Raw genomic sequence first — 25,831 nt, 5'->3', positions numbered from 1 at the left:
GTGGGGTGTCAATGTGTTTGATGTAGAACAAGGAAGTCAATCGAAAAACTAAATGCATTTCACTTTCATAGTTACTCTATCAATCTCTGTAATAAATTCTATGTAAATGTCATCAGCAGTGTTGTTCAGATTACAGCTTTAATTGCAAAATAACCAAATCTCTTGTGTTCATCATGTAGTAGGGAAAACCCCAACTCTGGGAGTATTTATTGCAGTAAATGATGTCATCCAAGAAGCACATACAGTAATTGCAAAATTGGCAAATTCCTTTCCTTATAAAGCCATTGATATATGACAGCGAGAAAATCTTCAAAAGATGACTATGAAAGGCTGTGACGCACGTAGACATGACAAACGAGTTCTCTAGTATATTACAACTCTGAAGAAAGAAGTAGACTGTGCCAACTAATAGTGCCTGAGGACACATGCACTGCGCTTCACTTCCTCTACATTGCTCAAGATGTGCACGAATGTGTGTCTTCTAAAGATCACAAGCAAAGAGACTAAACTCTATAAGTATTCAATTCTACTCAATTAAATACATTTTAGCAACAAATAATGCCCTTTGAGTTACGTTTTTTGTGCAAAAAAGGAATCCAAATATGTGACTCCCAAATCCGAGTTGGGATTTAAATGTATGGATTTGGCAGATGCATTTATTCAGTGCATTCAAGATATACCTTTTTGTACAAGAGATTCTATTTCAAATGTTCAAATGAACATTTTGCTGTTAAACCTTAAACAATCCTTTAAGCAACGTGCACATGCAAACTAGATCACAAAAGAGAAGCTTTGCTATGAGCTATATGTATAGCCTACAACAATTTTTTGCAGAACTTGAAAACACAAGCAGATAAGAAAACCTGCAGTTGTTATAGCCTTATGATTATTACTAAGGGGTTTCTTATCTTTCTTACGAGGTAGTTTGACGGTATTTTGACCTGACAGCCCTAATCCATTTACAAACAGTTTGGATAACAGAACTATATGACTATCAAACAGGTCCACTCTTTGTTACCATCTTAGAGCCACTGATTTACACTCATTTCATCCACACCGTCCCTTATAATAAACACAAAAAAGCAATAGGGAAAAATAAAAAAATAAAGAAATTCCAACATGCACTAAATCTTACAGTCCATCTATAATAATAAAGATTTAGAAAAGAATGAATCACAAAGTTAAGAAAGCTACTTTCCCCAGCACGCATGCCAAGAAAATACATACAAACATACAAAAAAGAACTAACTTTAAAAAGATAATAAAAGGCTCACCTTTCTCCAGCAGTTAACTTTTCCAATCTTTCTCTGCTCTTTTCTCTCAAAGCAGCAAGCTCCCATTTTAAATAAAGTTAGGTTCTCAAAGTCCCGCTGATCTTCAGTCTGTGACTGTCTTAAGTTCTACCGTTTGCCGTTAAACAGATGCAACAGTGTTACTGACTTGATTTGAGCTGTGAGTGCTGACTATCGTTCAGTGTGTCACTGAATACAAACTTCCCCTCTTATAGTAGTACCGCCTCCTCTGACACACACACACACACACACACATACATAGGAACTCTAACCCCATTGCAACATATTTAAAGGGTAAACAGTCTGATCTGGAATCCGATCAAACACAGTGATGTGGTCTTTTGAAGTCATCAGAGCAAACAAACATTCACATACATTATACTGCAACCCACACACACAAAATGGTGGGAAATTCAAACTTACAAATCACAATCGTGCGAGTTTAAAGCACTTGCACAAAGTTTAAAGATTTATTTGCAATACACCAACAAAAAAAAAGGATATTACTTTTACCATGATTTCACTCTAAATTGAAATATCTAGAAGTATCCAGGACATTGTTTTACATTGGTTTTATAGCTCAATACTGTGAATTTCAATGTTTATTTTATGGAAGCCATAAAAACTATTAATTTTGTTTTAATTTTGTTTTAGCTTTATCTTGAAAGCGTTCTCGTATAATGCAAATGTACAATTCGGGTAGTTTCAGGGGCTGAATTTTAGTATCATTCTTGTGGCCATACTATCACTGCAATAACGTGTCTGAGATTGAATTAATGTATCTACAAAATGTATTCTTTGGCTGAAACACAGTGCCATCCAGTACAGTATTTGATATACTGTATAAAACATGCTGAAAGAGCAACCCTAAAGCTGATATAGACTTAACACACATGCACACAGAGCAATAATGTTTGTCAAACACATGAGATGGCAAAGACGTTCAAAAAGGCCAGTAAAAGGTCAGCCTTCTTGGTACTATCTGTATACAACTTTGATGGCTATCTTTACCTGTTGTTCCCACAAACTTTGATACAAAAGCCATAATATTAGTATCTCTTAAACCAATTACTAAACATTTATTGTGTAAGAGGCTTTATGTATGTCACCTGTGTACAACCTTTTTTTGCAGAGAAAATAAGAAATCTGTCTCTGCCTGCATACACTGCAATACAATAATAACAATAATAATAATCATATAATTATTAATTATATATAAAATTATGAAGTATTAATATAGATATGAATAAAGTTATTTAGGATCGTATATGATTAATTAATAATTACTTAATAATTGAATTACACACCAATCTATATTTTTTTTCAACATGTTCAGTATAATTATTATGTTCCTTGATATTTCTCGATTTGATACTGTAACACTTTACAACAAAGTTTTATTCGGCATAGCTAACTAGCTACACAGGTTAGCATAAACTAAGAAAAAAACTATACTTTTACAGCATTTAATATTCTTAATTTATGTTAAATTCTAATTTTCTAATTAACATCAAAAACTGCCTGTATTAACAATATTCATGTGCAATGAACCATCATGAAAAAAACAAGGAAGAATTGTATTAACAAAGATGAATAAATGCTCTGAAAGTATGTTAGTTCATGTTACCGAATGCATTTACCCATTTGCATTTCAATTTTGTTACAAAAGTTTTATAATTGTGGTTTACAACTAACACGTTTCTCTCCTGCACATGGATCCGTAAGCCTGGTGTGTAGCATTTCTCGTTTATTAAGTGTGTGTGTCGGAGTTAGTGTGTTCATTCCTATTGTCTGCAGCAAAACTCCCCGTGTTGCAGTGTATGCCTGTTTGACGTCAACAGAAAAAGAAACAAACAGCCAGTGCGGCCTTGCCCTGCTATACAGCACTCGCACCCATTGTAGTCTGCACCCGACTAGAGCTTAGGAAGGAGACAGGAAACCTGAGTCACAGCTGCAGGACTCTCATATACGCACTGGAGATATGCAGAGTATCAGATCTTATGACAGTGATGTACGACACAACTCACAATATGCTTAAAAGTACTACACAGATGTGGCAAACAATACAACCGTACTGTATACATGTGCATCTCTGTTACACTTAGAAATATATGGCATTTATAGTTCAATATAGTGTTTTCTGATTAATCTAAGAGGAAGGATGTTTATCATTTGGCTACTTTCGTAAATTACGGTAAGTGACGTACACCAAACAAACAAACCTGACCTCCTTCATACCAAATAACAAATGACCCACAAGCTGTCAATCAAAAACATTTCTGAACACCCTACAGTTTACGACATTTCCCAGCACACGGGGGTGTGTTGGAAAGAAAGGCGTGTTAAAACCTGTTCAAAAGGTAAATATACTTGTTTACACATTTATCCAGATTACTGTATACGAGACTGCTGGGGCACAAAGTCATGCACTCTCAAAAAGCACCTAAACTGTTAATGCAAAACCAATGTGTTCAAGTATTGAAGCTCAGGATTTTAATTCTGAGAGACATTTTACTTAGCCGTATGTTGTACGTCAGATTGTAAATGAAGCAGAAGCAAAGTCGGCAGCTTGTGTGTGGACTAGAAAATACTAGCCTGAATTGTTAATGCAAGCCCAGGGCCCAGCTCTCAATAGACCCATTCACAAAACAGCCAGAAAGGAGCGTCTGCAGTCGACTGAAAACGAAGGGGTTAAACCCAAGTTAAAAGTTCTTGACTGCACTTTAGTGTATTTTTACGTAACCTTATATTTCTAATGTGCCCTTTCAGTAAAGTTCAAGCCCCCGTCATTTTTCAGCTGACTAAAAGTGTGAATTATTTTTATGTTATATACATATATATATAAAAAATCTTGTTGTTCATTCTCTCCCATTCTACATCAGCTTTAATCCTCCTAGCAAGGCCTTGTAAACTAATGGTACTGTTTAGTGTGTTGACAAAATGTTTATATACTCTCCTACTTGTACGTCGCTTTGGTTAAAGCGTTTGCCAAATGAATACATTTAAAAGTAAATATCATTTAGATTTATAAAAGTACTAAAATGTCCAAAAAGGGTAAAAATAATTGCCACGTAAATTCCCAGCTTTTTAAAGCAGAGAAGTATAAAAATATTCAGATTTTAATTGCTTTTAGATTCATATTAAATATATTGTAGATACAGATATTTAGAATAAACCAACTCTACATATTTCCAAATACCCCTGGGGTACATGCACCCAGGGGAATCGGAGTTTCACCAACTTCCAAGACCTCTTAAAGTGCTCATTAGCCGGAGGAGGACCTTCTCACCTTGTTGGAGGCCATGTCGCTGACGGAGCGGTACGTCTGGATGGTTTCCAGCTGATCCAAACACCAGTCCAGCTCCTCCATGGTTTCCACTGCCAGCTTCTGGTAGGACTCGTCTGGATAAAGACACACAGAAACAGGGGGACCATGAGAATCCTGCTGCACGGCCACTCGAGCACAGCCCGCCAGACGTTCCTTCATCCTGGGCTCGCACAAGCACACACACACACGCTCCCAGACCGATCGAGAGAGTGAGAGCGGGTTCTGATGAACGATAGCTGTGAGTCTCTTAGGCTCTGTGTTTCCTCTCATTCGCCTGGTGCTTGTGGCTGGGTGATACTGCCTCTTTGGCTGCGTGCCCCTTCCTCTCACCCCCACACTCTCTCTCAGAGCATTGCTCTCCCTGCGTGTGCCTCTCTCACTCATGACTGTGAGCTGGCTGTCGTGGGGTGATACAGTCATTTGGCTCAGTGCTTCCTCGTTTTCCTGTTTTCTCAGTTTGTCTGACTGAGACCCCGTTTGACATCACCCTCTTTTACCCCCTCCCCCTTTTTATCACTTGGGACTGTCTGACCTGTGCTGAACACACGCACAGACTCACTTCCTCAGGTTTTACTTGCAAAAGAAACACATTTTTGTGTAGAAATAAGATACGATATTTAAGATGAAAAAATCACTTTATTAATTTAATATATTATTGTGTGCTCACATGTGTGCTTCAAGTTGCGATCAGCCAAGTTAAAGGTAAAACTAAACAAAAATCACTTTTGAGCGAAATTGTAAAAAAAATCTCCTTAACATCACCTGATTCTCAATGGTAAGCTTAAAAAATATTTATATTTATAAAAATATACCATAATTTCCCTGGAAATTTCAGTTTGACGTCATACAAATTGAACCGGCAATTTAATGCTTGAAACAGAGACGGCGACAGAGAGGCAAAAGTTACAGTTGCAGCTTTATTTGCATTTTAAAATGGGTCATCCAATCAGAATTCAGATATTGAACTGTGTTTTCTTAAAGAATTCTTTATCATATTGACATACAAAGAACGGATTTGTACATTTTACAACAATACTTTACATAATAATTCAGTGTTAGTTTGCCCCAAAACGAAAATGTCTTTGTCGTTTACGCACTCTCTTGTCATTCCAAACCCGCATGACTTTCTTACTTCTGCAGAACACCAAAGAAGATATTTTGAAGACAACAACATTGGACCCCATTGACTTCCATTGTATGGACACAAAACCACTGACCCATTTCTCAAAATAACTTATTTTGCGTTCCACAGAAAAAAACCCTCATATACAGGTTTTGAACAACATGGGATTTTGAATCACTTGAACTACTCCTTCAATAAACCGGCCACAGTCTCAAAGTAGTAACAACACAAAACCCTACTGTCTGAGGTGTTAAACAAAATCCGCCCGTCGCATTAATACATAAGTACACAAGTGATGACGCATCACAAGTTTCTCTCCTCATGCCCTCTTTGCTTTAATTAATGTCATGAAGTACGCAAACGGGGCTGCATCACTCCTCACGTGCCACATGACTGTATGAAGCACAGGCGTGAGCCCTGTGTGTGGGTCTGACTAAAGCAGATACAGTATGTGTTTACAGTGGACGAGACTTTTGGTGAACTGGTGCCCTGTGGCTACGGGACACAGACGGAGTCTTGAGCGACTCTGCCTTTGCTGTGGTGGGTCTCCTAGCTGCAGAGCAACACTGCGGCAGGACTTTAGCGGGACCCTGCCGAATGGCGGTACTTCTATCTAATCTCCACACGCTCAAAGCCACATGAGTATTTGCTTTCTGAACACCGGGAGGAAAAAGCGCTTTGCTGTGGTCGGTCCTTTTTGGATGGGTAACTGTAAACTGTAACGCTAAAGCTCAGCTAAGTTGAAAATGGGTGGAAATGTTTTGAACAAGACGCTAAGAAAACCAAAATACACCATTTGAGGGATAGTTCACCAAAAAATAACAATTCCGTCATAATTTACACGCCCTCATGTCATTTCAAATCTCTATGACTTTCTTTTGCAAAACACAGAAAATATTTTAAAGAATGTTGATAACCGAACAACGGCGGTATCCATTCACCTCTATATTACAGACACATAACCAAAGAAATAAAATCTATTAAATTTCTACTATTTCTACCTAAGACGTTTTAAGAGTTTTGGACAGGTGCTAATTTGAAGTGGGGAAAAAAGGACAATGAATCATCGAACCATGTTTTACTTTAAACTTCAATGCAACAATTTATTTATTAATAATAATAATTAATAATTTGTCACATTTATATAGTGCTTTTCTGGGTAATCAAAGCGCTTTAAAGGGAAGGGGGAATCTCTTTAAGCACCACCTTGATACGATTAAACTCGGGTTCAAATTTAGGGTTTTTTCAGTGTGATATATTTTGCAAATTGTAGTCACGATGTGGCCTACTTCCTGAAAACTTTCATTTATTTTAATTAATATCTTTGTCTCTGTACTTCCTGCCGTTTTCTAATACCCATCATCATTTGCGCGCAAATGGCCACTGTGGTCTGATAATGCATGAAATGACCAGTGAAGTCTCTGACCACATGTGCGTAAGAAGGGTTTTCCCGTACCCCTCCTTCACACACGACACACAAACACACACCCTGGCGGCTTTGGAAGAGGAGGCAGCAGTCCAGGAAAGATGCTGACATATGCTGCAGTTGCCCACATGCCATGAGGTCATCCATTTGCAGAAAACAGGGGATAGATTTAATCTAACAAGCTGCCATTTCACATAGAAAGAAGTGTTGAATCAGGGGAACAAACAAACAAAAAACGTATGACCTTGTTGTCATTGTGCATTTATTGTGTTTGTGTTTATTACATTGCATAATGTGACTAGAATAAATAACATAAAGCAACAGTTCACCCAGAAATATTATTCTCTCATCATTTACTCAACCCCGTGTTATTCCAAATCTAGTGTGTGTGGTTACAGCTGTATGTCTGTTTTTCCTGATGTGTAGCAGAATTACGGTGCAATTGCATGTGAGCATGCGCTCACTCTCTTTTTCTTTCTATGCCCCTCTTGAATTAATGCGTAGCTGTTAGCCAATCTGCAGAGTGATAAGCTATAACATTTCCAATAAAGAGGAAGTACGAGCACAGACGTCAACTCAAATCTCAAAGGGCCTGCTAAAACAACACCTTGCTCTGGTTATGATTGATAGAAGAGAGGGAATGTGAAAAGAAACGAAGGAAAGAAAGAGATGGGGAAATTCTGGAAGAGCTTGTTTGTGAATTGCCAGAGGATGTTGCGAAACGGCGTAATAGATGAGTTTCTCCATTTACATGGTGGACATGTGACTTCTCTTTGTGTTAAAAGGAAATTACGTAGATTATAATTTGGATTAAAAACATGTCTTGATAAGCCTTCGAAAATCAGGTTTTGGGAAAAAACAGTCAAGACAGAAAACAAAAAGTAGATGAGGAAGAAAAATCACAATTGGTTTATTACCAAAGTTGTGCTTCCTCTGTAAACATATGAAGTAAAATGTGTTTAAGAATATGAATTAACAGCACACTTCCCCGCAAAATGATGTCACTGTTCTGCACACAATAATGATGTCATCACCTCTCGAAACTGCTGCTACACACTTCCAGATATTCAAACAAAAGACAAAAGAGTATCACAGAAATATGCAGTATGTAGTTTAAGTTCACCGTCTGGGGGTTTCATCTCAACATGGCAATTTCTGAGAAACACAGAACTGCTTTAAATGATATGTTTTCCATTAGGAGGCAGAAACCACTGTTTGGGTTCTGAGGATTTCAACAACAGACACATTAAATAAACATCAAGTGCTGGTAAAGACGGCCGGACCACATGAATGCGAATCCTTTGGAAAACTTTGCTTGCGTCTTGTGAGCATTTAGAACACAAAACTGCACATGACAACCTATGAGCAAGGAGTTGCCTTTGCAAGCTCTCATTTCATTTGAATGGATATCACTCTTTTTGCTTTTGAGATTGAGATTACTTTCCATAAAGGCGAAAGTGAACAAATGGATATTTGTTCTTAAAACTCCAGTGTATGGAATTTAGTGGCATCTAGCAGTGAGGTTGCGAATTGCAACCAATGGCTCACTTAACCCCACCTTTGAAGGAGATCAACCCCACATTTGCCGAAGGAGATAACGTATTTATGAAACGTGTTCTGTAGAGCATTTTGTCCAATAAGGGCTACTGTAGAAACAACATGGCTAATTTCATGCAAGGGGACCGCAGTATATGTAGATAGAAATAGTTCATTTTAAGCTAATAAAACATAACGCTTCATTTGATATGGTCTTAATACACCTCTAAAGTCATCTGTATATTATAGTGCATTTCTGTCAATAGATCTTCCAAAAAATTACCCAAAAATGATTTGCCTGTAAAAACAGCAGTATGTGAGCAACGCTTATGTCTGCGACCTTGTTTGTCTTCATAGACGTGTCAAAGTTGTGACGCAAATCAAAAACATGAGCTGGGTACCAAAAGAACCTCCGTTTTTAAGCCATTACGTTTCAAATGATTGTTTTTTCCTCATTTTATAAATGATAATCCTTTATCCGTCACTAAAGAATAAAAGAGTAATTTAATTTCCGCAATTAGACAACAAATGTGTCACATTTATAAATCCTTAACTTTTGTTTTAAATTCTGAACCTACGATCATTTTAATTCATTTAATTTAATTTGATCATATAACATGCAACAAATCCATATCGGACATTCGGACATTTACATTTGGCAGACGCTTTTATCCAAAGCGACATTGCATTATCCTATACATTTATACATAGGTATCTGCAATCCCCTGGGTTCGAACCCACAACCTCGCGTTGTTAACGCCATGCTCTTGAGCTACATAATAATGACACATATACTATTCATCTAATAAACATGGTAAATGGAGCCTGCAAAACACTCCGTGATACAAAACCCTCCAGTATGTTAATGTGTGTGTGTAGGAGAGAAGAGAGAAGAGAGGCACCCCCCAAAGCTGAGTAAATGCCTCCTCTGCCATTCTTTCTCCGATCCACCCTCTCACAGCCCGTTTTAAATATTCCAGCAAAATATGCCACTCTTATTTACGAGCTCCCGCTACAAAATAAAAAATGGTTCAAATAACTGCCAAGAATGAAGTTATAGGATATGGCGTGGCACGCAAGCCAAGGACCAAGAAACAGTGGTCTGAAACTCCCAGTCCTGATCCAAACCCTTTCCTCATTCCGGAATGATTTGTTCAGTCATGGTCTGAATCTCTCCTTCACAACGGCACACGTTTGGTGTCTTCAGGCTAAAAACTCACATTTTTTGTCAAAAACATCAGTCAAATAACACTTTAAATGTTTAGGAATGACTGACTGTTTGTCATCTTTGCAATTAAAATTATGATTTTGTAAATATAAGTGGAATGTTAAGAGACTGTATATTCTGACCCCTCACCCTTCCCTTGAACGTTACCCTCACACAAACCTTTCAGCATTTTTATCTCCAAGGGATCTATGGGAATGTGTCTTAGTATTAAACTCATTCACCTCTGCTGTGGTACACGAAAAGGTCCATTTCAGTTCTGACTGAAATCAGTCAGTTCTAATGATTTGATTCAGACATCTGAAATTGTTAACAGTATATTTTAGATGCTATCAACACATGGATATTACATGCTTCCGTTCCAAATGCAGCAAAACGTACACACTTCACATTTCAATACAAATGAGGTCACATTGCCTCAATCCAACCAGTGGCATTTGGAAATTTCCGAAATCCGTGCAGTAAAATCGAGAATTGATTAGTCGCATTACACAAGTCAATGGTCAGTTCAGCGAGGGGATCCGGGGTAAGCGACCACACAACATCCAAACGTGTATTCATAGGGCCGTGGGCGGTTAAAGGGAACATACAGTATACAGACACACAGGGAAGGCTTTGTCCCGTCACCTGGCCTGAACCCTGCTGCCAAAGTCCAGATTATTGACAGACCTCAATAGGGCTGTTGTCAGACCCTCCTCTCCGACCAATTCCAACTCCATTACCCCAGGCTACGCAGCCGGCATAACCCAATTAGCTCTAACTTTCGTCAGGTTTGGTGTTTCTTTTATTCTTTGCTTCTGAGCCAATGGAGATTCCAGAGAGAATCTGAGGTCAGCAGCATATGATAATGTGCAATGCGTGTTTTCTGTGTAGAAGAAATTTAGTCTGCTGGTTATTCACTTGGCCTACCAACAGACCCTTAGTTAGTGGCTTTTTTTTAAGAAAGGATCCTTAAGAACCCAGATTTTTCTCAGAAGCCCAAAAAAATGTCCTTTGGAATATGCCCAGCATTTCTACGGTAGCGTAACTTGAGCTGTGTTTAATGAGGAGATTCATATGAATGAATGAACAAAAGTGGAATGGATGTTAACAGAATGTCTAACTGGAATGAACGTAAACAACACTAACACGATACATAAGAATTAAATAAACCTGCAGCCATCGTTTTCACCCCCTATGCCGTCACAGCTATTTCTTTTCTTCAACTTGTCAGGAAAATATGGTGAACAGGAAGTTTTTAAAGCACAGACAGGAAGATGGAAAGATTTACGATTAAGTCTTTCCAAAGTTTGGAATTTGTCAACATATCTACATCATTCCAGCTCACTCACCTGTGATTTCACATAATGCAACATTGTCAATCAATCATGCTGCTGATACATACAGCAAGAAGTTTGTCTCATTACTTTATATACAACATTGACATTCCAAGACAGGTTCTTTACAGATTAATATGCTAGTTTAGACCGCTTTGTATAGGACATACATGCCAATATTACACCACAAACAAGGTCAATAATAAAATTGTCATCATTTAATCATGCTTATTTTCTGTAAAAAAAATCCCTACGTCTGATGACATTGGCTCTAGTGTGTCATGACTAATGTGGTAGGTTTAAAAAGGTTTTGACATTGAACAATGACTTTACAAGTTTAGTAAAAACATAGCAAATGAGTCGTATGGACAACGTCTATAGTGGTTTTTGGTCCATTTTAGCTTAAAAAACTATACAATTTGATTCACCGACTTTTAAGATATCCTTTTATGGTATTGTAGTGTGCAGCGTAGCGTAATGTTATGGGAAAGTGATCTTTTGTCAGAGTGAATGCAAAGAATTTAATAACCTGTTAGTTCACCTGTAATGGCATTAACAACTTCCAAAAAGTTTGACTCACAAGTGTTTGTTTTTGCAAATGACTTCCTCATTTGAATGAAACATTCGGATGCTAATGTCCCCAGTGTATTCTCAAGTTTGTTAAATATACAGTATGAAGACTGTTTTTCTAGCTGTCGAGAGAAATTTCAACCTGACTATAACAACTAAACAAAAGCATCAACGACTCTCTCTCCTTCTCTGGTTTATTTGAAAACATGCAGGCCATTTGGCAGGGCTGTTCATTGGGGAAGGGCAGTTTGTCTGCTTTATGGCTGTGCTGACGTCAATGGCATAACTCAAATAGTTAGCAGGGTGCATGCTCCAGCTTTCAAACGCTGCACCACAGCAGAGCCAACACTAAAACCTTAGACAGACTTTAGTCAGAAAGCAGCCTCAGCTAACATCTGTTCTTCTCATTAAATAGCACCCTTCTCAAACATTCTGTATCTATTGCTTTATACACTAAACAGGACAGGAGTTACATAGGAGAACATCTATAAGATATTAATGCTTGCTAATTACATTAAATTATAATATTTGGGTTTGTATATGAAGTGTTCATTTGCAAAAATTCAAAAATCATATTTTTTGTTCTTGTGCATTACAAGTTATATCAATCAAACTGCAATTGGGTTGTTTTGATTGAGGAATAATACACAATACAAACATGATAACATTCGTTGCATAATCCGCATTAAGTCCCAACCAAGTTAGCTTGAGTGTTTAATGTTTCCATAATTTGACAGATCACTGACTTTTGAGCTATGCCACACAATAGTAAAGATCTGCTCTGTTTATAAATGCATACATGTACACAAACACGTATACATATTAAGGAAATATTTGTGTTTATTTATATTTACCAATAGTTTAAATTATATATAAACATATTTTTATATTTTATGTTTTTATTATATATGCATGTATGTTTTTATAAATACAAAATGAATACGTGAAGAACACAGAAAATATATTATGTAAACACAAACTTTTATTCTAGATGCGATTAAACGTGATTAATTTTTGACAGCCCTACATGTGACTATAGCCTGCTACAGACAAGTTCTATACATTTCGCGGTCACATTGCGTGGCATGGATCTAATAAACTTGGGAACGACATGCATGTACACTGTACGATGTTGACACCTCCTGAATCTTAGGCGATGGCAAAAGTTCGGCGCAAATCTTTATCTGTGTGCGCAAATTGTAAACAAACAAAGCAACGTGAATCACACTTTGCTAGTCGTGCTTTTCACGTGTGCTGGAAAAAAAGAAGAGATGGCAGTGAAAGAGAGCTAAATTATTATCTTTTTTCGCCTCCATGGCATTTAAATTTTATTGCCATGTAGTTTTGATTAATACGGAAAAATAATTTCAGTCTCTCTCACTTTGCGACGTAGGATCAGCAAATTTTTGAAACGGGCTCCGTAGAGCCGTTGTCCATTTAAGGCTACTGTAGAAACATGGCAAAGTCCATGTAAGGGGACCCGCGATGAATGTAGATAGAAATAGCTATTTATACACCTCCGAAGACATAGTTATGTATATTGTATTGCATTTCTGTTCGAAAAATCATCCAGAAAATTTACAAACTCTACCTTAAAGAAGCAATAAATAAACAAAAATATAAAAACATCGACTTAATCAGAATTTACAGTAGAAAAATAAAATGTGTTTATAATAAGATACATTAACTTGAGAAGCAAAATAACAAAAGTTATTAGATCTAGTTTTCGTAGAAACTAAATTAACTAAATGTAGTGAGACAAAATAAATCAAAACAAGACAAAATATTTGTACTGGGGTACGAAAAATTCCCAAAGTTTGTAATCTTGCAGATCTTGGCTCCAAATGCTGGAATAAAAGCAGAAGCCTTTTCATGGGAAAATAAATGACTACAATGTGTTGAGTTATGTAATAATCCCTGGGGAGGCAGAGGGCTTGTGAAGCCATTTGAACATATCAGCAAAACAATATGGGCCGTGTGTCTTAACAGACCATTTGTAGTGTTTCAGCAAGGGCACTTAAACAAAATTAGGTGATGTCATCAGTGTATCCCATACTGTATAACATTTACAGTCTAAAGGCCTTTAAAACACCTTTTTGATGGGCAGAAATCTTAAGTCTTACGGCTCATGCCATAATCATTACATAGTGGAACAATCTAACTATGAAGCTTTAGAGAGAACCCAGCTGTTGTTAACAACCACAGTTTAAATGCCATCTGTTGAATATCAGATGGGCAATTTTTGCATTATGTGTAACACGCAAACTCAGTCATGCAACTCCAACAATGTCCTTTGATGATATTACAGCATCACATCAGTGTACAGTATGCACCAAGCTCCGAAAAGAGTAAAAAACACCAAAAGAAACATCTAAATACAGGAAACAAAACACTGAACAATGTGCCGGTATCATAATTGATGTTATAAAACTGCTCTGAGGAATCTGAAACCAACAAACCTGTAAGTTCATGTGAAATCTCATAAACAAGTTGACTCACACCTGTTTGTATTCTAGGAAGGAAATAAAACCTTATTGAAACTCATTTTAATGTCTTTACGTAATTCTAGTAAATAATATACAAGTGCGTGGTGGACTTTGTTTTTTGCCATACATTTCCTACTTCATGCAAAGCCCCAGCCCTTGCTGGAAACCAGAAATGTTTGAAAATATTATTGATGATGTCACGCCGTCTCTAGGGGTCTTGTGTGTAAAAACAAGGTTCGGGGCTAAGATCTAAAGCCAGTTTGGCACACAGGAGTGCACCAGGGGCTTTGGGAAGAGAGTGTGGCATTCCACACTTTCACACACAGAATCAACACACGCTCTAGACATAAGTCAGGCAGTCGGGCCATGATGACATGTACACATTTCACACGCTCACACAACGGTCAAACGCCGAAGACAAACGCAGAAATGGTCACGTAAGCCGCGCACACAAAGGCCTAAGACAAACCGCACCAGACTTAGAGGCAGCTGGTACAACGTACTGAAAGGCCCTCAGTGGGTACGGATTTGCTTTCTTAAATATCACTGAACCGTTGTGGTCTCTCAAAAGCTTCCTTTCTGTTGACGTTTTCCCACTTCGTTGCCAGACCCGGACGGTTTGGGTGGGCTGTTGCTATAGTAACAGAGTCAGCGCTAGATGATGAATGGAAATGACTTGGCCGGAGGTACAAAGAAACAGTGGTTTTGCTTACAGTCACAAAGTTACCTTTCCTCCTGACACAAATATGGCTGAAGGGTTTTGGTACAGTAGATGCAAACATGTATATACTATATACAAGCCAACATACAAGTTAAAGAATAACATTCAACCTCAGCTCTGTTGCATTCCAATGTAGTTTTTCTTCTAGATACGAGTCCTGTGTCCAGCCGAGAAATCTTACACACAGTATATTGTTGTTTTTGAATATCCGTGCAAAACAAACAGGAAGAGTCTGTCTGTCTTCCTGTCATAATCATAAAATGCCTTACTATGGTCTTTCCTGCAGCAAGTGGACACGCTCCAATAGAAAGCTCATTGTTTGGAGTCGCTCACATTCTTCCCCTTCCTCAAGAAGACTTTCATAAAATCCCAGTGCTTTTGTTTTCCATTAATATCCTTATGAGTTAAACTTAAGTCATGTAGCATAAGCGAATCAATGACGTATGGAAAACAGAATGTCAAGAATTTTGTATTTTCGTAACCAGGGGTCTTCAACTTTTTCTAGGCCGAGAGACACTTGTTACATAAGGAGAGCAGGGAGAGCGATGTGTAGCATTGTTTTAAATATTGTATAAAACGGACTGTAGCATTAAAAAGCATAGCCAACGATAATATGCAACATAACACAACATAAATAATAAGACAGTATTGCAAAGCTAGCAATTAAACAGCTTAGACAAGCTTCTACTACATTAGTGGCTTAAAGCAACTTAAAGCTGCAACTTTTTTTGGTTCAAAATAAACTAAATGAGTTATTGAGAAAGTACATTCGAACATTACGATCAGTGTGTAAAACTGGATTTTCTTCTGCAGAACACAAAAGAAGATATTTTAAAGATTATTGGTAACCGAGTAATGCCTGTACCCATTCACCTCTAAAGTATGGGCACAAAACCAATGCAAGTAAATGGATATAGCTGTTGTTCAGTTAACAACATTCTTCAAATGATTATTTTTTTGTTCTGTGGAAAAAAGAAAACCATACAGGTAAAAAATGAGGGTGAGTAAATGATGTTGTGGTGATTCAAAAAAAGGATATGGATTGCAGCTTTTATTTTATATATTTTTTGTATAGTTAGAGAGCAAGCAATGAATGGTGAAACATCTGCAGTATTGTTGCAGACCCCCGCTTGGAGAGTCCCGTCATAAACCATCATTCAATTAATATGGAAGCAAAATGAACTGTGAACTCAGGTCTCCATGGAGGAATAAACCAAAACATTTGTGGTCATTCAGTTTCCACACTTTGCTCACTATCCAAACTATTTCCGCTAAACCTGCTGTATTACAAGTGAGGTGGCACCTCTCGTGCCATTCTGAGGCATGACCCCTCAAAGCCATGACGATGACACTGACGCAAACCAGCGTTCCCTCGGGTGAACCACTATAAAGACCACCATTGTAACTTCTAATGCAAACAACCTAAGAAAAAAAAACACACGTGCCAGATAATACCAGATGGGGACTGGGGAGTTTGAGTGCTTTGTTGAAGCTAAAGCCGTAAACTCTAACATTATTAGTGCTCTGCCAACAAAACCTTTGCCAAAGAAAAACTTCAGAGGGAATGTTGCCCTCAACATTTTCGTGTAAAATCAGATTGCACCACCTGTCAATCCTAATCTAAACCATTAAACACAAACAAGCAAACCCTTCCTCAAACTCTGACGCAAAAATCTGATTTAGATGAGCCTCGCTCTGATCCTTTCTACTTTATTAAAAACTCTGGAAATTAAACGGACTCTGATTCAGCTTTAAAGGGTTTCTATTGACGCAAGTGTGTCGGATCAAAGCTCTGGCTGGGGGTCAAACTTGGATTTGCGGCACATGAATAATCCACACACATTTGAAATGTTTTGTTAGCGTAGCACGCGAGACATGGGGAAGCTGAGATATGTGGTTGAAGGTTTTTGCCAGAAGGCATGAGGCAAAAGGCCATCTCACTAAATCTTAAGTCCTGTTAGTGCTGACAAGCTTGCAGTTGATTTACAAAAATCCTTCATTTTAAGATAGTTGTTATTTTGCTGTCACATGATGTGACAGAGACGGTAGACTTCATGATGTGGGCATGTGACAAAAGTGAGAAAAAAGTAACGTTATGCAAATGATCATCGACACAATGCAGCGATGCTGAAGCACACGTGACTTGATTTATTTGTTTTTAATGATTTATTTGTTCACATGATTCACTTTACTGACAAGAATGTTCATTTTGAGCAACAAAGAAATAAATTGAGTCAAGTTTTTGGCAATGCATTACCGAATAGTTCCACCAAAAATGAAAATTCTCTCACATTTTCTCACCCTCATACCATTACGTTCTTTTAAAGTACTGCTTCACCCCAAAAAGGAAAATTCTGTCAAGTATTCTCAAGTTGTTCCAAATCTGTATAAAGTTCTTTGTTCTGCTTAACACAAAGAAAAACCACACAGTTCTGTGGCACCATTAACTTCCATAGTAGCAGAAAATACTATCGTAGTAAATGGTGCCACAGAATCGTTTGTTTCCTACATTCTTCAAAATGTAATGTTATGTGGTTAACAAAAAAAAAATCTTTATATAGATTTGAAACAACTTGTGAAATTTCATCATTCTTTTTTGAGTGAAATGAAACTTTAAATATGACAACATATCAATGATGTAATCTCAAATGCGATTAAAGTCATTAACATAATTTGATTTTATGGTTGCTTTGTTTTTTATTTAGTTAAATATGCTTGAAAATTTGTTTTCTCAAACACACCTATGGCTTTGCGGTGCCTTAACATTAACATATACAGATTTTTAACAGCTATGGCCAGTTGCTCAGCCCACAAATAAAGTTAGACGACAAGAACGCCTACGAGTGCCCAATAGTACAATGACCTGGGTACTTCCAGTGATAAAATCCAGTTCAAATGGGGATAGTTTTAATGATCTTTTTCTTATCTTCCAATCCCTCTCTGTCTTTCTGAAGTCTAAGTTTTCTTTCTTATCTCCTTTTTTATGAAAATACAACCATTTCAAAATGAGAGGGCAAAAACAACTTCTTGTTTTTCATTGCAGTTCGACTGAGAATTCAATCTTAATATAGATCTATGCAATATTTACTGAAAGTCACAGAGATACAAAAACAAGAACCTTTTACCCTTTGGGAAAAAGGAAATGGATAGTTACTGGACATACAGTAAGAATGACTGTTCGCCCGTCTCGCACAAATAAACACAGATTGACTATAAGTGTGCACACTGACTAGTTTGGTGACTGTAAGTGCCTCTATATCCAGCTCATAGAGTAGATAACAGAGCAACGGCAGGAAGCTATCACCATGGCAACCTTGTTTGGTATCTCTTTTAGGCTGATCTGCAGTGCAGACTGGTATCATTTTAGATTAAAATGAATTGCACACTGGTCAAGGTGCCCTTGACAAGAGTTTCCTGGCAGTGTGTTGGGTGTTTCTGGCTGATGGGAAAGCCCAGCATTCTTAAATGTCTAGAACGCATACTTTTTGGTGGTCTATAACAGCTAAATGACCTTTGAAGCAAACCCTCCTGAAAAAACAATACACATAGTAATGGTTTTCATTACAAACACTTGGAACCCAGTGGTTGTTTACCATTAAAAACATTACAAAACAATCGTATATAGTGTGCTTTGGATCACCTTCCAGTAGGATTTAATGGTGTTCTACAGGTTCTCATCCCCCAGAGAACAGCCCACAGCAGAGACCTTCAGAGACCATTATAGATTCCATTAAAACCAATACAATTCTTATTATAAATATTAAATCCATTAATAAAAGAGATTGCAGAAAGATCAGTTTCTCAGTCATTATTTTCAGATTTTCTTAAAAACAAGAATGAAAACCCAAAATTGTGAAGAATATTCAGATTTTACAGCAAATATATTATCCGCACATTCTTATGTACATTATCTATATCGTGAAATTATCTATATAAAGTATGTACGTTATCGATATACTGTATGTGACCCAGTCAGCCGAGTACCAAAACAACCTTACAGCCCATCAGCAGTAAGGTGTACAATGCCCCGGATGGACATTAGTCAAGCCTAGGGGCTGACGGAAGCGAAAGATGCGGTACGGGTGTGTTTGTTTTGGTGATTTGAAAACCGGAGAGAAAACATGGCTGGGATATCCCACACTGAGCCAATCACGCATAAGAACACGCATGAATGCTGGACCGAGCGCACTGACCTTCTCTCTATGTGAGCACACTATATCTGTCAGTCATTTGGCCTTTTCCACGGGCAACACTTCTTTGTTGTTACTCCATCTCATGTTCGTTTATCTCCTTAATCATAAAGTCTCACAATTATGAAACACTGACATTATACAAGAGGTAACAGTAAACAGAGCTTAAAACCTTATTATTGCCCCTTTTTATCGGTTTATTTGGTTATATTGCCAGTGTTATAAAATGTGAAAATTAGTGTACATGTATTCCAATGTTGTGTACAATTCCTTCCATTCAGATATTTCCTTCTGTATAAATGTAAAGGTTCAAAATCAGAAATACCTTGAGAATAAATACAACTGTTTTAAGTCTCAATTTTAAGCAGATAAAAGTGTGAAAAACAATAATTAATTATATACATTAATATAAATCAAAAGGACAGTGACGATCTACAGTGATTTGGGACATCCAAGCACGTACTATCAAATTTAGTTAAAGAAATGCATACGTGCAGAGACGTCAGAGATTAAATGTGATATGGTCTCACAATGGAAACTTTAGTCAAACAAACACTGCTATTGTATATTTTGAGAAGCATATCTCCCACAGGCTATAACTCCAGCTCTTATCTGCCATCTCAACACTCTAGTTGATTTACAATCTGATGTCAAGATCCAAATCTTCTTCATATCTCGTCCTGACCTCAGATCAGCTGCTGGAGTTGTTTACCTGTCTAACTCCTCCGGCCATCACAACAAATTCCTCATACACTATAATAACAGACAAAAGTAACCTGGATGCAAAATAACTGTAACGGTCACAAACGAATGACTACAAAATATTTCCAGGCAAAAATAGATCAGCTTTAACTGTCACGTTTTGATTCTGTTTCTGTGCCCCTTTGTCCCCTTGATGGCTGGTATGCACTACAAGACTTTTAAAATCTGAACAGATTTTCTTTAAACTGTACATCATGCACTTGCAGACTTTTTGAAAAATTCTGATAGAAACACACAAACTGAACAAATCTGCAGACTGGCACAGACTTTCTGTAACAAGTCCAGACAGAAAATCTGAGCAAAAGTCTTGTAGTGTATTTTAGCCTTACACTACAAGTCTCTTGCCCAGACTTTGTAGTGTATTCCAGCCATAAGACACTTGTTTCCGTAGTTACTTATTAGTTCACACCTGTTTCTGTTGATTAAACTTCCTTCGTGATCCAAAACATAAGTTTTATCTTTCTCGTATTGTTTATGGTTACGTGTGCTTTATGTTCTCTGTCGTGCGCTTGTGTGTGTGATGTGACAATAACACGAACTGACATAATATGCTTACAAATGCGACTTGCTTACATTTTTATTTTACGCAACTCATGTCTGACTTTCGGGACACAGTTACTTACAGTACAAACTACTGTAAACGTATCTAATCCTGCGACATCAATGCACAGACATCATGAGCGTTTGCATGAATACTAGCGCTGAAAGAGAAGACAATGGTATTTGTCTGTCTACATCCTATTTTCCCCGTTTGGTCATTAAACCGCAGACAAGTTCATCTCACGACCCGTGTGTGCGAGAAATTAACATTCGCACACTGAAAAACACCTTCTGGGTTCCGGAGGATTCCAGCGGTATGGGAAAAACAGGAAAAATCTGCGCTCTCCTTCCTGCCCAATGACCCTGTTTGTATGACACACAGGAGGCAGTTTAGGAGCAGGCAGTAAGTCAGTGGTTCCCTCGTATTGTCTCAGTTGTTACGGTTACATCACTACAGTTGCGCTTCCATTGAAGAGTTGCATTGTAAGTGACAATAATGACAATAAGAGGAACGTCACCTATGAATGGCTTCGCAAGCATGGTTTTTAGAATGATGATGGAAGTACTGAGAAAAAAGACTTTGAATTATTTTTTTATTTAGTCATAACTGTTACATCAAATGTGTTAATGTGTGTTACTAGTTCCATGCTTTCCTTGTCTTTCTTCTTGCAAAAAGTTATTTCATTTAGGATCAATGTTTATACTGTATTACTTTTATACAATAATTTATGGGGCAATTTGTTTCAAAACAAATTCAAAATATGCGAAAAGCCATTTGGAAAATATGAGAATAGCTATGCGAATAGCCATTTGATAAGATTGCACGGTGAAATGGCCTTTAAAGTTACATCTCAATGCTGTCCTTCCAAAACCTTGGATATCCAAATCTGCCGTTTTTCAGGGAATGGAAAAACCCTGTCATTTTTAAATGATTAAATACTGTTTCGTCAAAGTTAACAATAATACTTTTTATTTGTTAGATATTTGCAAAAACCAGTGACAAACAGGGTGACTAATAATAATACTTTATGGCGAAAAATCTAAATTAGAAAATATGTAGATACAATGTTTCAGAAGGACAGCAGAGATATTAATCTAATAGTAGTTTTAATTTTTTTAAATATATATATAAAATCACTGCATTCAAAATTACATTTACAATCATACATAACTATTATCGATAATGTATATCTTAGGAAATATTTGCAACAAAACCAAAATCTATAAAGTATTTACTGTCTGTTTTAAAATATATTAACTTAGATATATTTACTGTATATAGGAATATAGCTGCTTTGCAACAATGCAAAACTCTAAGAAGCGATACAGTTATACATTTGAATAGAATTTAGGCATTCACCAGACAATTTTTGCCAAAACAACTTACGGATACTGTAAAATTGTATCAGTTTTTATGTTCTTCCAGATCAAACCCATGACCTTGGAGATTTAGCATCATGAGCCACTGGAAAACCCTGCAGACTGCAGCAATACTGTACAGCAATTCTGCACAACTGTTAAGTACAAATACTTTTCACATTGCATCCTGTATAAGATCTTAAACAAAACATTTACCCATGATGCATGACAATCGCGTTTTTCCGACAACAAAACGAATCTGACTGCCCACTAAGAAGGTGAGTAAGTGTGACATTGCACTCGACTGGCAGTTCAACAGCATGCATCAGACACTCAAAGACTGATCAAGCCTGAAGATATTTAGGAAGTGAATCTGAGTCCACCTGGTGTAAGAGGAAGTCAACAAAGCCGCATGCAGGCTGACTGACGTCAATTACAACCCACTGCACCTGACAGGAACTCATTCAGACTTCATTCTCTCTGTTTCAGTATAATGCCACTTAGTGCTGCTTTCCCATCCAAAGCAGCTGGAAAAGCACAGAGAGGTCTTTTCCTTCTAGGCCGCTATCAATGATCGGTTGTATTTCATATACTCATTGTAGGGCTGTTCTGTCCCATTTGTTCCCACTCTATTTGATTTTTCCATCCTCCCTAGAGCTGGATCGACTTGGCTGTGAACGCAGCATCCACATTTCAGAACACCAATACTGTCTATATACTCTGTGTACTGTTAGTTCAAACCTGTATGATGTTTTACCCATTACTTATTATAGTTACATTTTTTATATTTTTATATTTACATTTGTATATGACAAATATCTTTCCATAGCAGACATCCATATCTTACCCAAGGAGTTTACAGGAATGGTTCACCCAAAATGAAAATGTTGTCGTCATTTGTTCACCCTCCAGTTGTTACAAACCTGTATACATATCTTGGTTGTGCTGAACACAAATGAAAATATTTAAATAAAAGTTTGTAACTAAGCCGTTTTGGGCCACTGTTAACTCAAATAGTAGTCTTTTGTCCTACTATGGGAGTCAACGGTAACCCAAAAAACATCTTTTTAATTTTAGGTCTCTTACTTTTATTGATTGAGATTTACCTTAGTTAAGAAGAAAATCATTAAATGTTTATTTCAGAATTTTCACTTTATGAAATAATATTTTGTGTTGATAAACATTGTGTATGGATACAGTCCATACCTTATTCTGACTTCCCCGGACCAGATTTTAGACCTTATCTTCTATTTCTCAACCAAATGAGAACAATCTCTCTCTCATTATCCTTCAAAAACGACCTCACCATTTGCCATTTCCAAGAAAACAGTCTGAGCTTCATAATAGAGTCCAGGGAATGGCCTTGCTCAGTTCATTCAGATTACACGTCTGTCTGCAGTGTTCTCTCATATCATATCGGGAACCATCCGCAAGGACAAAGAGCCAACTATAAGGAATTTTCCCAGCCGTGATACAAAGCCCTGACCTTCTGCTGAGGTACAACTGTTGTGATGTTGTGCTTGGCAGGTGTGCATGTGTGTTCGAGTATCGACCATGGTCCATTTCCTAGGGTCTAACACATTCTGCACAACTAGACAAAACAGCCTCAAATATGGGCACTGTGCTTGCGTGTGTGTGTACTAAACATGTCAACACTGCTGGGCCAATCAGCAGAAGCCGCAGAGATGAATGTTGAGGAGGCATCCGCGTGGGCAGTCACGTAGCATGGCATTACATCTCCCTATCAGTCAAAATATACAGACACAACACGAACCCAAAGGTGCTTTAAAAGTATGAGAATCTGACTACTCGAAAAATATGTGTTTTTGCTAATTCTGTTTATAGATAACAAGGTGCATACACGGGGGTGAGGATATACCAGAGAACTTACCAGGTAGGCACACTCTGGTGATGGGGGGCTGGTTGGATACAGGGGACCTCCTACGAAAAATAAGCAGCGATTACTAAAGTACAAAATATAGCGGCCTACAAATAAATGACTATGATCAAAATGGCTTACACAACAGCAGAAACCCCCTACTGTGTGCATATGAGAAAACATAACAATGTGTCATAACTGTAAACAGGATTAAAGAGATCATCTCCACGTCATCAATAAAAGTGAATTTGTAAATAAATTAACCGTATCACACATTTGACACACCCTTTAATACAGACGTTTTATTGTGATATTACAGGGTGTGTCTGCTTTCTTCCCGCAAAAATTCCCTCGAAGTTCATCTGAACTGGGATGGTGATACTTGGGAAGAGCCGACTGTACCAAAGGCCCCTAACAGCGCAATGTAACTGCCATGACGTACATCCAGCTATTTGGAAGGGTAAAGTCATTCTTCCATGAATAACAGCACCTTTTCTCCGTATATCCTCATCGCTCAGGTGGAAAATGCAATACGGGGCCCATGCTAATGGTCTGCCTTGGGAAGTGATGTTTGGCATAGATTTGAAAAACCTTGAAAAGTGGTGAAATGTTAAGTGTAAAATGATTCCACTAAAATGTCAGTCTATGTGGGTGGTGGAGTGTGGAAAACAAATGGTTGGAAAGACTGGCCTCTTGTGGTTGGACTTCCAATAATCACTTAAGTAGGTAAAGAAACAGTTCACGAAAACATTCATGCACTGTATTTCAAACAAAATAAGTATTAAATATTGTCATGAACGGCTTTTTTGATGCTTTATTCAATCATTTATGACGTTTTGGAGCTTACTGTATGTACTGTTATTAAATAGACAATAATGTCTGCACAGGTTTGGAATGTCATGAGGGTGAACAAATCATATCAAAATTTCAGACTGATAAGAGCTATAATGTTTAATAATGTTAACATTTAATATGTTGCAGCTTTTCATAATAGCAATATTGCGCGTTATGTGGGTTTATTTGTACAAAGTTAAGGATTTGTCTTGTAATGTTAAGTATTTAAAATTTTCAAAGACAAAGGGTAGTTGTGTGCTAACGTACTGTATATTTGCATTTAAGCTTACTTTTCACACCTTACAACAAAACTTACTTGTTAGATGAGCATTGAACATTGGTCAAGACAGTGAAATTGTTTCTGACACTTCGAAGGCTTGCAAGAACCTAGAAGAAAGGAAAAATAAAACCAAGAGCATGTTTATGTGAAACTGAATCTGTAAAGCAACATGATACTGATGTGAAGTTCACATGCAGTGTTTACCTGAGCAAAAGGTGTGACTATCAGGTCGTCGCCATGCCTACAGTCAGAAGATAACAAACAACAAAAATGTTTTTGAACTATGGAAAGCTTGTGTGGACTCAAATTGATATTTTGTTAATTTTATTTATCCACTAACAATATGCAACAGTGTACTGTATACATTTATCACAGACATTGTCATTTTATGACATTTTTGTAAACGTCAAGAACATTTTCAAAACAAAGCCATCTTATTGCATGTGTAGCATTTTTTCAGTAGCAAAATGAAATGCTAAAAATGTAATAAATTGGCAGACATCATTGTGCTTACATCTTCAACACACTTACATTTACGCATTTGCCGACTAACATTGCATTATCCTATACATTTGTTTCTAAGTATGTGCAATCCCCTGGGATCGAAACCACAACCTTGGCGTTGTTAGCATCATGCTCTTACCACTGAGCTACAGGAAATCACATCTTTATCACCTTTATCTGCTCGGCAACCAAGTACAAACCTTTGATAAATCTTAATTTGCAAGGTGGCAATATGTTTTTTTTACTGGGATACGGTTATGCATTATACCACTGTTAGAAGAGATTGAACCTTTAGAGTAAGAAAAAGAGCTTTAAAGTACAAATATGAACTTCTAATTATCAAAAAGGTTCAAAGCTGAACTTATAAGTTCTATTAGTAACCCTTTGTTATTTGGTATACAGTTAAAAGTTCTTTTTAGAACCTCTTTTTGTCATGATTCTGCTGCATCATGTCATGTTT

The 25,831-nt window shown here is 37.3% G+C and overlaps 1 protein-coding gene across 6 annotated transcripts in view; it reads right to left on the bottom strand.

Annotated features, from left to right (window-relative positions):
- Positions 1-25,831, bottom strand: part of pde4ba (phosphodiesterase 4B, cAMP-specific a) — a 138,079-nt gene that overhangs the window by 9,645 nt on the left and 102,603 nt on the right. For 5 of the 6 annotated variants that reach the window (XM_079459869.1, XM_079459870.1, XM_079459871.1 and 2 more), the window contains 4 exons: positions 25,072-25,108; positions 24,904-24,974; positions 23,766-23,815; positions 4,582-4,694 (listed from right to left, as the gene is read on the bottom strand). In XM_079459869.1, the coding sequence (XP_079315995.1) occupies positions 4,582-4,694; positions 23,766-23,815; positions 24,904-24,974; positions 25,072-25,108 (271 nt within the window). Of the gene's footprint in view, positions 1-1,274; positions 1,478-4,581; positions 4,695-23,765; positions 23,816-24,903; positions 24,975-25,071; positions 25,109-25,831 lie in introns of those variants that run through there. The other variant, XM_079459873.1, reaches the window with a different exon arrangement.

Source organism: Barbatula barbatula, assembly GCF_947034865.1.
Source record: "Barbatula barbatula genome assembly, chromosome: 7".
In the NCBI taxonomy this organism is placed as follows: Eukaryota; Metazoa; Chordata; class Actinopteri; order Cypriniformes; family Nemacheilidae; genus Barbatula; species Barbatula barbatula.
This window is presented reverse-complemented; position numbering and strand designations above follow the sequence as displayed.